The 12,695-nt window shown below is 40.3% G+C and overlaps 2 protein-coding genes across 6 annotated transcripts; both read right to left on the reverse strand.

Moving 5' to 3' along the window:
* Window positions 1-1,215: 1,215 nt before the first annotated feature.
* On the reverse strand, window positions 1,216-4,867 carry LOC106601585 (elongin-B). 2 transcript variants are annotated; one of them, XM_014193896.2, is made up of 4 exons: window positions 4,681-4,867; window positions 3,106-3,240; window positions 2,691-2,799; window positions 1,216-2,433 (listed from the first exon to the last, which is right to left on the reverse strand). In XM_014193896.2, the coding sequence occupies exons 1-4, from the start codon at window positions 4,681-4,683 to the stop codon at window positions 2,321-2,323; spliced, it is 360 nt and encodes a 119-aa protein (XP_014049371.1). In that variant the 5' UTR covers window positions 4,684-4,867; the 3' UTR covers window positions 1,216-2,320. The 2 variants fall into 2 exon arrangements, with proteins under 2 accessions (XP_014049371.1, XP_045571321.1); XM_045715365.1 differs by lacking the exon at window positions 4,681-4,867 and adding an exon at window positions 4,609-4,627.
* A 1,096-nt stretch (window positions 4,868-5,963) lies between these two features.
* LOC106601583 (uncharacterized) lies at window positions 5,964-10,083 on the reverse strand. Of its 4 annotated transcripts, XM_014193893.2 has the most exons (12): window positions 9,880-10,083; window positions 9,282-9,483; window positions 9,165-9,197; window positions 8,829-8,947; window positions 8,582-8,690; window positions 8,424-8,462; window positions 8,277-8,330; window positions 7,876-8,109; window positions 7,618-7,724; window positions 7,372-7,537; window positions 7,194-7,272; window positions 5,964-7,072 (listed from the first exon to the last, which is right to left on the reverse strand). In XM_014193893.2, the coding sequence occupies exons 1-12, from the start codon at window positions 9,945-9,947 to the stop codon at window positions 6,729-6,731; spliced, it is 1,554 nt and encodes a 517-aa protein (XP_014049368.1). In that variant the 5' UTR covers window positions 9,948-10,083; the 3' UTR covers window positions 5,964-6,728. The 4 variants fall into 4 exon arrangements, with proteins under 4 accessions (XP_014049368.1, XP_045571315.1, XP_045571316.1 ...); XM_045715359.1 differs by having other exon boundaries at window positions 8,277-8,462; XM_045715360.1 differs by having other exon boundaries at window positions 8,277-8,462; window positions 9,801-10,043.
* Between the last annotated feature and the right edge of the window lie 2,612 nt (window positions 10,084-12,695).

Here is a 12,695-nt window from a genome sequence, read left to right on the forward strand (position 1 = left end):
GGGTGTCAGGGAAAATGTATGGAGTAAAAAGTACATTATTTTGATTTAGGAATGTAGCGAAGTAAAGTTGCCAAAAATAGAAATAGTCAAGTACAGATACCCCCCCAAAAAACAAGTATTTTTACTTAAGTACTTGACACCACTGGGTATGAAAACAAATGCAATAGGTGCATGCTGCCACCTACTGTTTTGGCTGTATCAGCCCAAATAATTAACAAAATAAACTAAACTCAATGAACTCCTTTATTCAGATTCAACTGCCAATGCCCATCCCTACAGGCTCTGGGAAATATCTTCTGCTGTAGCTAGCGTAATACAGTAAAAAAGTGCAAGACATCACCCTCTTTTGGTGGTAGTATAATACACCATAAAATCCTTAACATTTCCTAATTTTACTGCTGAATGGATTTTATTTCACCATATGAATGACAAAGTGAATTGCACAAAAGCATTTCACAGAATAGTGTGCATTAACGAAAGCAATAACACACAGGGGCTGACAAATGTATTGTTTGTATGTCAACAAAAGGACTTGGTGGTTGTCCTGTTTTTAAAAGAGCATGTTGGCAAACTATTTCCATCATATCTTAAGAGAATGACAACCACAACAATCAGATTGTTGACTCGGAGACAGTAATTTGTACCTTTGATTATAACGAAAGATGAGTGGACCACCGAAACGATAGAGGACCACCGAAAATATGCTAAATACCGTATTTACTGATGTTTAGTTAATTCACTCATTTAAATATAGTTGATGCAAAATGCCATGCTTGTTCATCCAACACACAAAATTACAGGCTAGCTAGCCATCTAAACATTTTACCAAGGTAATTTATTAACAAATATTAAGGTAACTAATACATTGCCTATTGTGTTATAGCTAACTCGCTAATCCACTTCATCCTCAATTGTGTAGATTAATACATTTACCTACCTGGCCCTTTATCCAAATAAATGAGCTAACTACATATTTGACTAGCTCTCATCCAGCCTGCTACAAACACATTATTCTCTTGCTGTAGCTAGCTTAATAGATTAAGCAAGTGCTCACCTCTTTCTGGCTGTAGTATAACACTACCCTATCATACAATCCTGGCAATTTCAAATTTCATTGGACTGATTTTATTTCACCATATGAATGACAAATACCAAGTAAAGTGAATGGCACAAAAGCATTTCACAGAGTCCATTAACAATATATCACACAGGAGGTGACAAAGTAAATGTTTTTTTTATTTTTTTTATGTCAACTCAAGACAATTACAGGTGTTGCTTGTTTCATAAAGTCCTGTTTTTAAAAGAGCTTGTTGGTGAACCATATCCATCATATCTTAAAAAAAGGGCATGACAACCACCCCAAAGTCAGGTTGTTGAATCTAATTGAGACAGTTTACACCCATTTCAATTCAACACCAGTAAATGGTACCTTCATGCTTGTTTATCACAAAAGATAAGTGATTCCTGTCGCTTTCCACTGAAGGTTTTACCATTTACACTTCAGACAAAAAAAGGGGGGGTGGTGTAATTTGGGGAATAGGGGTCAAATTGGTAGTTTTGTATAGAGAATTAGGAGAAGAAAAGAAAATACACAGGAACTCCAGTGCAAAGGTTCAAAAGTAAAGAAACAAGCAAACAAAAACCAGATAGTGGGAAAGCTTAATACCTTTACACTGAAATAAAAACTGACGATTGTAAATCTTCACACCATTCTGTGTATGTGTCCATCCGTGTGTGCAAGTACATGTGTTCTGCTATACATTTTATGTCATAGCATCAACATGTTTGTGTGTTTATTTCAGATCCATTCATGCACATGTTATCTAGATAAGCTAATAACTCACAAACCCTTTGTTGCTCCACATACTACCACCCCAAGGAGTAATTAAAAACCACTAAATTGTAATATTAATATTGAATAAAGAAAACACAATCAGCAAGAGGGCATTCTAAAAATGTAATAGCCACTCCCTTCTCAAATCCCCACCAAACCAAAACACAGGCTACACCCTCCCCAAAAGACTAGTATGAATTAAATTAGGAGGTATGATGCATTTTTCCCAACCCCCTTACTGACAGTGGCCTGACAAATTAGAAATGTTTGTTGAGGGATCTTGTGAGTGAATCTAAACATGCGTGAGCCTAGTTCAGGAATAACATGAAAATACTCCCCTCTGTGTGAGAGGGAATTCATGTTCTTCCTGCAAAGTTAAAGATCTCACAGGTACACTCGCATGTTACCCTAAAGCAGTCTGTAAAGCCGGCCTACATAATCCAAAGCACCACTTCCCAGACCCCCCCCCTTCCCTGCCTACTTCCTTCACTGCACTGCCTGCTCATTGGCTGTGCTGCCAGAGTCCTGAGGCTTCATGACGTCAGGAAGCTCTGGGGGGCTGGAGAAGGGCTCAACCCTCAGCTGCTCAAATGCATCATCTGAAAGAGAGGGAGAGATTTGTTTGATAAGGAGAGAGTGAAGAGTATCAAAGGGAAACAGAGGAAGAGGCATTTTTAGAAGGATAAACTTAAGGGTGCAAGGAAGTTGCAATTTGTTTCTGTTAAACTATCAAACAACAAACTATTTCACAGCCATTCTGACAGACGGATATCTTGCAGCTCAACATCAGAATAAAACAGAGTGAATGTTTTGAAACATGGGACAGATACTACGTAACAGAAAAATTAATACTCACCACCGAGACGGAAAGCTAATCCAACAGTCCCTGGGGCCTGAGGTCTGGCTGTCTGATTTGTGAAGCCACAGTCTCCAAGAGTCTTACTATCCTCCAGCAACATGTCATCCTGATACAAGAGAGATGTCAGAGCAGAGGCTAGATATGTAACACCACCATCAAGTTCACCATTTAATCAATATATATACACACACGTACACCACAAATGAGGGCAGGAGAGAGAAAAAGAGAAGAACAGACTTTGGGGGATTGTTTGGGCTTAATAAAATCAACCTCTTAGACTTGGGGAGTTCCTACATCAGAAGAAAAAACTATTTTATATACACAAATAGAATAAATTACTTTCATTGTCCTGGCCATATCTTACTCCCCCACTTTGTAATTGTCCTCCACAAGGGGTATGCACTGTATATACCTTGTACAGCCTCTGTTCCTCCGGTGCCCTCTTTAGGATACCCTCCACTATGCGCTTCAGCTCGTAGACCGTAGTGGACTCTTTGGCATCAGTGAAGATGGTCGTCTTGTGACGCCGGATCATCAGAAACACATCCTAAGACAACAGCAAGTTAGGGAGATAACTCTTATTTTTATTATGTCTTTTCCCAAACTTTTAGTACCAGGGACCACTATGCCGTTGCTCTCTGTTTGCTAGCTAACTAACAGACCAGTGAACAATAAGAAACACTGGCATAGGACTGTGAAACGTGCTGCAGCCCTTGACATTTCATTCATTGTCTAGTAGTCAATGGCCTATGATTTGTATATGTGGAAGCCTTTCTTGAACCAATGCACCCGTTTGACGTTAAAACATCTCAGCAGAGGGGAAAACTGAGCAAACAGCAGCCAAATCGGCCACCATAGGCTTCTGCCGGGTGACAGCCCCACATGTGCACGTTCATCACTAGAAGTGCCAGAGAGCCATCTTTCTAATTAAAGGCCTCAAGTCTGGGCCGGACCCAATAATGTCGACAACATGTAGGGCTGGAGGATAGTGGGTAAAGTACAGTTAAATTATGGGTTTCAATATTTGGTAGAAACAGGGTTTCATTATTTAAGGTTGGGGGATCATGCAAAGTAAATTGGTTAAGACCGCACCACCAACTGTAAATCCCAGTTCCACCCATGTTTCAAAAGACTAGGCTTAACTCGAAGAGGAAAATGCTACAATTCTGTTGACTGACAAAATGACGGTTGACTATGAGTACATTTTACCTAACTTGCCACCAGTTACTTAATAGCTAGTTGATTAACATTGTCTGGTTAACGTTGTCTTCCAAAGCTAGTAGCTAGCTAACTGTTAGCTAGCTACATAACGATGCTGGATACAAAATGTCCAAATGACTTTAGCTACCAACTGTATGACGTTAGCTTGCTAACTAATTAAATAGCAAATGGAATGTTTGTGTAGCTAACTAGTCAGCAAAAAAATAGGTTATATTGCATTACTTGTTCAGTTAGTTAACAGTAAGTAGTAGATGCCAGCCAACGTTAGCTAGCTAGCGCATATACTCAATGCTTCACTGACGTGTGGTAATGTACGCTTGACACCAAACGAATAGCAAGCCATCTGGGCAGTAACTAGCTAACTAGCTAGCTAACGTAACCTAGTTTCTATGGACATGGAAAGTATGTTCGAGTGTCACCAAGGCTAGATAACTAGCTAAATGAGACAGATCTAGGATAAGTTAGCTAGTTTCCTTTCTTTTTAACAAGTCAGACAGTTAACGTTTTTGCTAGAATTAGCTCGTCAAGTTACACTAAAACAAAACGCTGATTGCAGTTAAACAGCTACTGTTGACTTGCTAGTTACCGTTAGCTTAATATGCTGCGAAACAAAAGGAGTCCATATCAAGCGTTTCCCAACCTTATGTCATAATGGAGGGAATTAACGGTTTCTACATGTCAATGTTTACTTTACCATAGTAGCAAAACGCCATGAGAATGTCAAGTCACAGTTTTAAAATAGATTATTTATCTCTTCCTCACTCACCATTTCTCTCGGTCGGTTGCGCCTCCGCTATCCCACGCTGCACTGCGAGAATCACAATACGCTCTCATCCAACAGTGGTGTATAACACCAGAGATACTTTTGATGAGCTAGGAAACTCCATTGAAATCGTATTAACGACCATTGTGTACGTTGCCCATGCTACGTCAATGGACCGCGCGGTGCCTTCTGGGCGAGTCTTGGACAAGGAGGGCTCTCCTTCAAGGAGTGAATGGGAGTCAATTGGCCGCTAACTAAAAACTCAACATTAGCATGCATTTTGTCAACAAGAAGTACAACAATACAAATATGTTCTGATATGTGCGATAATTAACTTGCTATCTGTAATGTATACCATTGGAATCGTGACATCGCGTTCTTTGGAGAAAAAAAGGCACGTTTCTCTACTCATACCCTGACTTTCGGAAGGGATTTCGTGACGATTATTTTAGCAACAGCGTGACGAAGCAAGACAACGTCAACGATATTGGTCAACAGTCTGCTGGGTGGGTCGTTATGTGTCTCATTCATTGCCCCATAGGATTCCTATCTCCTTTCTCTAATATCTCTGATCATACCCATACCACAGCGGAGGGTATTCAGAGAACAAGTAATGGCGTATTTTTGTAGGCATTAACACATTCCACAGGCAGAAGGGGTAACCATTTTTGCGAACTCCGCCATGGTTCGTTAGCCAAAGCCTATGGGGAAATTAATGGCGGTTTTGAATAAACGCCGATAATAAGGTCTGTGGTAAACACAGATTTAGGAAATCTAACGTTTTGTTCTATGAGATCATCTTCATCAGTTTACGTCACTTTGTGAATTTATGTATTTATGAAAAATAAAGCACAACGCTTCATAATTCATAAAGGTCATGTTAACTGACTGATATCTCATATTACAAAATATATAAGACCTCCTCAGACATTCTTTTAGGCATTTATTCCAAACCCCTATTATTTCCCCAACTAGAGGTAACTCATTAAGGGGTTTTAGAACTACAAGTTGGCGAGATATTTACCATTTAAGAACCAAAACAATAGTTTATTGGTCATATTCAGGTAAATTCTATTGGAAAATGGAGGTAAATTCTGTTTCGTTTAAAAAACGTTTTGCAACTGAATCGGCGGACTGAATACATCCCAGCTGCCCGAAAGCGCTGCTTGTGCAGTTAAGTGAAAACTCAAGCTTTGTTTTGAGAATATTTCATTATTGTACATTTTGTTAAGCTCCAACACCGGTATGCTCTACAATGAAGGGACCCATAATAAATGCATGCTTCATAATGTAAGTAGCTTTGTATAAACAAATGCTTTTTTTTTTTTATTGTTCAGTCTCTTATTCATGGCATAAAAAAACATTCCTTCAATAATCCTGCGTTCATAACCATGGTAGTATTTACCAGTTGTGAAGTCGTTAGGTAGTATTTACCAGTTAGATACATTCACAAGCTTTGAACTCGCCGATTGGCTAATGGCCAACAAACTGCGTCAACCATAAACAAAAACAATAACAATATTGCTTTTTATAAATAATGTTTTGTTGCATTTAACTGCCGAAAATGCATTTCCCCCCCCCGAAAATGCTGTTATGGAGGTAATTTCCTTAGTATGTGACGTCAGAGGTCAGCATGTGAGAGAAGTCAGAGCTCAGGGATGATAGATACGTTTCCTACTACTAATTACCAGTTGGAGGAGCATTGAAGTGAATTTTTCCAAGATCAGGTAAGGTGAAAATATCTACAGTATATACTACAATAATGTAAGGTGAAAATGTCTATACTACAATAATGTACTACAATGTTTGGATTAATTTACTGGAAGAAAAAAAAAAAGTTTACAGTGTAAAATAAAGAAATTGCTTTTAGGATAAGCTTATCACTATTCCATCATCTATGCATGATATTTTGAATTGATCCAGTTGGTTCATAAACTCCTACTATCATCCTCCTGTGTAACAATCATGACCCAGTATACCAGCCAAACAACCGTAAAAGACAAGTGTTTCTAATCAAAATGATAAAATAAAAACCACATCCAATCAATTATTCAGTTTTCCATGGCATGATGTTCTTCAGAGGATCGCTCACTGTTGGTGTCGGGGTTACCGTCCGTGCGACCGTCGGGGTTACCGTCCGTGCGACCGTCGGGGTTACCGTCCGTGCGACCGTCGGGGTTACCGTCCGTGCGACCGTCGGGGTTACCGTCCGTGCGACCGTCGGGGTTACCGTCCGTGCGACCGTCGGGGTTACCGTCCGCGGGGTTACCGTCCGTGCGACCGTCGGGGTTAGCGTCAGTGTTGATGTTACTCTCTGTGTTGCTTCTTAAAAAGGAGACCCTTGTAACTGTGCTCTTTCCAGCTGTTTCCTTCCCAGATTCAATGCCAACCATGTCTGTAATAATAGATAAACACAACAAATTACAATTATGTTAGTAACATAACACAATTACAATTTAGATTACAGGATTACAATGGCAGAAAAATCCCTGCTATGGTACAGGAATTGCACTCACCTTGCGGATCAGAGTCTTGTCCACCCTCTTGATTTGACTGGATTGCAAAGGAACTCTCTCTGAGCTCTGCAGGACTGAACTGTAGGAAATATAAAAAGGACAGGCAGAAACACACCCATTCAATTGAAATGCAATCCATTATGATAAGAGTTAAGCTATAACTACAGAGTAAACTTACAGACAGATCCCTAGGAGTGGTGACCGGCTGTGGTCCTTTGCAGCACAGCAGAGAGAAAGGTCTCTGCTTGGTCTTGGGGTGCTCCTTGAAACACAGGCTGAACACCTTTGCAGGGAGGCAGACATCCCAGTTGTCTGGATGGTCCTTCACAAGATCAGACACCATCCTGTTGGGGTGAAGCCCACCATGGTCAAAGTTGAGTACGAAATTAAAAACCATATAAAGGAATGAGTCTAAAACACAAACCGGCTGATCAGGGTCTGTGTGGCCAGATCCAGTGATCCAACTTGCCGATGACGGTATAAGAGAGAGAACCCCCTCAGCTTCAGATGACTGTTTAAGGCAAGGTTGATCTAAAACATGAATAAATGTAAAAACACCTCATATGATTGTCTAATGAACCACTCTGGACCTATTGACCGCTAGTGCATATATGAACCAACCTCAAGATTGTTGCAAGGTATGTATAACAGTAAGTATGTGACAAAATATATTTTGCCTCACCTTACTGGTAAACTTCCTCTTTAGTCGAACAAGGATTCCAAAAGGGAAGCCAAAGTGAGAGATGACTTCAGCTACATGCTGTGCTACCTCAGTAGAGCTACAACCTCTCAGGGGGAAGGCCTCCACCCATTTGGAGTAGAAGTCTGTCAAGGTCAGAACGTACTGGTGTCCGTTCGGTGTTAGGGGCAGTGGTCCTCTGATGTCCATACCCAGCCACTCCCACGCCTCTGTGATCTGGGTAAGAATGGGAGACAATGTATAGTACTGTTTTAATGACACTTATTGGTTTTTGATCCAGAGTGAGACATATTAGAAACACAGACAAATGAATCAATGATCAACTTGGAGGCTCTTTCCCTAACCCTGTATTAGAGACTGAATGTTTACACATCCTTCATTACCTCTATTATGTGCTTGAGGGGTGGAAGTTGGAACTCCATGTTCTCACATGCCACCTGAAAATAAAGTGCATTGTTTATCAAATTCTTAGCATAAGCTATTGGTATATAGCATAAGCTACAGGTTATTCCAGTGAGCAAACAACTTACCTTCGGGGCAACATCATCTTTGAATCCCCAGCGAATACTCTGCAAAGATCAATATGAGGAAAATGTTATTAAATGTCTACATAATGCAAAACCCCAGTAAATAATCCCTGTATATCTGGCAAAGCAACAGTCCAATCAGACCATCTAGAGCCACTCACATGTGGTAGACAGTAATCACTGTGGAAGAAACCTGGGAGGGATTCAGCCATTTGGATTTCTTCATCTACATGGATATACCAACTTGAAGAGGTAACTTTTTCTGGAGCTCTGATCCGTCAAAATAGAAGTTGACAATTGAAAAAGCAAGAACTAGAACACAGGTAGAAACCATACTGCTCTACAGTGATGTTGTGCATTCCAAAAAGAACACATTTAACTTTCACTTAAATTCATGAGGTTATTTACTTAGTATTGTCTTTAGCCAGCTTGCTTGTCTCTGATGTGATGGTGGGGCTTGGTGTCATGACCGGTTCAGCCACTGTAACAGCAGGGGCAGAGGTATACTTCTCTGGCAACCCATCACTCTGCATGGCAAAAACAAAGATAATGACCACCATTACTGCGTGGACGCATGTACTTTAAACGTACCGTGTGTAGGCATTTCATTTACATATCAATGCTTCACTTACCAAGTGAAAACATTGCTGAGTTACATCAAATGCAATACCAAGATGGACACTAATGTGCAATGTGTGATGCCAAATACAGCAAAGGAGTTATTAGCCTCTTCCAGTGCCTTACCCTGGCTCTTCTACTCTGTGGGTGGATGGATGCCTGTAGAAGGAACACATTTAATTTAAATCACACGTTACAATATTGTAATCATCAGTTGTCATAAACCGTATTATTTGTGCGTACCTTCTTCTTTTGAAAGTTCTCTGGGAAGTCAAAAATGGTCGGGACTGCGTCTGGCGTGAGACGTTGACGTTTGTCCATCCGGCAAATGTACTTGTCTTCAAAGTGAATGGAGCACACACGGTGGTGGTGTTGCGGATTCCAGTCTTTCCACTTCATATTAATAATCCATCGCTTGCGTCTTTCAGGGTCATTTTTGGGGAAACTGTTACAAGAAACATTAATACATCAGCAAATTGGTATCACAAAAGTATCAAATGATGAATAGTAAATCCATAAATGATTTATGTAGATTTATAAGAGAAGAGTATCGCAACAGAACATATCATTTACCTAATTAAGCTTTTTTGTCAGTTTTTCTCCTGCACACTAACGTTATTTGTACTAGCTAGCTATAACTTTTACTTTAGCTAACAATAACATAGCTAGCAACCGTACCCGTAGTAGGCATCACAGTTATGACCAAATAATTGTTATTGTTCTAATTACGTCGGTAACCAGTTTTTAATATCAATAAGGTACCTGTGGGTATGTGGTATATTGCCAAAATACCACGGCTAATTGCGTTAAGGTGTCTCTCGAGCAAGACGGTAAAACGTACCTAAAAAATCCTACATCAGCTTTGGGACCGCGATTTTTGCAGTTGTATGCTGAACACAGCGTTGGCATTTTTGTCGCTATATGAAATGAACAAATATAAAATACGAGCCACAACTAGCTAGCTAAACGTTCTCAGAGGTGATGATGCCGCCGGATGTTAAAGTTTTTTTACACGGGTTGTTCTTGTTCTTCTTCGTGTAGTTTTCTGGCAAACTACACGCTTTGTTTCGTATTTGCTGCCTTTCACAGGTCGGAGTGTGAATTGCAAATGTTCTTCACAATATGGGCAAATAAAATGCACTATCTACGTTTACATAAACGCCACTATTCACGGTTGCCAGGTAGAGCTTACATTTCTAGACAAATGACTATTCAAAACCCGCACACAAGGCCTATAAACTAGCCCAACATGTTTTTTCTGCAGCAAGGGGAGTTGCCATATTTGGCAACAAAAAAAACTTTTGCGTAACATTATCGAGCAAATTAAGAAGGAATATCAACGTAATTTGTAACGACGTAAAATGAACAATTCGGGTTGCCATCAAAATTCTTGAGAGCTAAAGTGACTAATTTAAATATATCGCATTGGTCTATTTGGGAGATTGACTAGTCATTTCAATAGGCATAGGCTAGAGGCTAGACCTATGAACTAAAATAAGGGTTTATGATTGTAATTCAACTTTGTCATAGTTTGGTTAGCTAGATGTGTAACCGATGTGAAATGGCTAGTTAGTTAGCGGTGGTGCGCGCTAATAGCGTTTCAGGTAACGATGCTTCGTGGGTGTCAGTTGTTGATGTGTGCAAGGGTACCTGGTTCGAGCCCAGGTTGGGGCGAAGAGAGGGACGGAACCTACACTGTTACTTTGGTGCCGTGACCCGGATCATTGGTTGCTGCGGAAAAAGGAGGAGGTCAAAGGGGGGTGAGTGTAGCCGATGTGAAATGGTTAGTTACTTAGTTAGTTAGCGGTGGTGCGCGCTAATAGCGGTTCAATCGGTGACGTCACTCGCTCTGCGACCTTAAGTAGTCGTTGCAAGGGCCGCGACTTTTGTGGCGCGATGGGTAACGATGCTTCGTGGGGGTCAGTTCTTGATGTGTGCAAGGGTCCCTGGTTCGAGCCCAGGTTGGGGCGAAGTGAGAGACGGAACCTACACTGTTACAGATGCAGATAGACTACAGCCCCTGATATGCCTACATCTAATTTCAGATCGCCTACAGTAACATAGGCAAGATGTAAAATGAACGATTTAGCAGTTTGCTTAGTTCAAATTGTCAGACTAATTTATTCAACATGCATAGGGAGGCGATTTCGATGTAGGAACTGTTTCCCTTCTGGAATAGGCTACTGAGGATGGGGTTATAATTTCAATCACTGAATCAAAAATTAATAACATGGATATGAATTGTATAAGCCCATGTTTGTCAACAAGAGTCAGTGGTTTTTATATATATATTTTCTCTGTAACCTAATCTGACAGACTACCTTCAATCTAATGCATTCTAATAACAGCTGATCGGCAATTGCGATATAACTGTGACGATGACACACAATTGATAACTTCCAATTTCATTAACCAACCATGGACATTAATAATACGAGGCTACAACAACAATAAACTGAAGTTATAGGATATTTATTAAATCAGTTTGCCAGCTCCAGGTAGACTACACAAGTGGCACAAATTGATTTGCAATGACTCCAGTGATATCAATTCATCATATTTATTGTATCAAATGGTACGCTACAGTAGCCTACATACGCATAGAAATTAATAGGCTACTTGATTTATTTAACTAGGCAAGTCAGTAAAAAAGTAATTCCTATTTACAATGACGGCCTACCGGGGAACTGCATTGTTCAGGGGCAGAACGACAGATTTTTACCTTGTCAGCTCTATGATTCGATCCAGCAACCTTTCAGTTACTGGCTCAATGCTCTAACCACATTTAATGTCAGTTTTATTGTGGACTTTTTCCCATAACAGTAGCATGTGAGGGAGTTCCATAACTTCCATTTCAAAATTTCACTGAGCATAAAACCTTATTTAACTAAATGTTTTACATTAGTTCACTTGTTAGTTTTTTAATCAATTGTTAGTTAATGTAATTGTACACAAACACTGTATAGCTTCAAAACATGGTTAAAACTATCATTTTGATCTCATGAATTTGAGCGGTTCAATTTCTCCAGCCCCATCCCTCAACTCTTTTGCCAAAACAAGTGGCGGGGCAGCCAACCGATTGTTGTTTTTCGAATTGCCCCTTTAAAAGCTAGAATCCTTAAATTGGTGAAACTGCCACATCCATTTGGCATATTACAACATCAAAAAAGTTAATGCAAACAAACTGTTTTTCCCCTTCGGAAATCATTGCAAGCGCAATAGAACAGCAGAATATGTACTGGAATTTATTTTACCACGCTGCCGGACGTTCCTCTCCTCCGTTTCATGAACAAAACAAAAACAATATTAAAGACGCTGGGGCGAACAGTGGTGCTGTTTCCCCAACTGCGGATTCGATAATTAAACCGAAACTAAACCAACATTCCTGAATCGAACCAAAGTAACCCTTCTCCTACTAACAACAATAAACCTATCATAACAATTCATCATGGGAGCTCGTCAGACCCTCTGCCCAACCCTGACCTACTAACCTCCTCTCAACCTGGTTTTACCTCACAGTTTCACAAATGGGAAACACAGCCTCATGTGTCACAATTGTTACACTACACCTGATCTTCCTGAACCGCAAAGGTACTAGTTATTATACAGGCTAGCCCCAACGTGCCGATGCTATCCCTTGCTTGGACAGCATTGTCC

Source organism: Salmo salar, chromosome ssa03, assembly GCF_905237065.1.
Source record: "Salmo salar chromosome ssa03, Ssal_v3.1, whole genome shotgun sequence".
In the NCBI taxonomy this organism is placed as follows: Eukaryota; Metazoa; Chordata; class Actinopteri; order Salmoniformes; family Salmonidae; genus Salmo; species Salmo salar.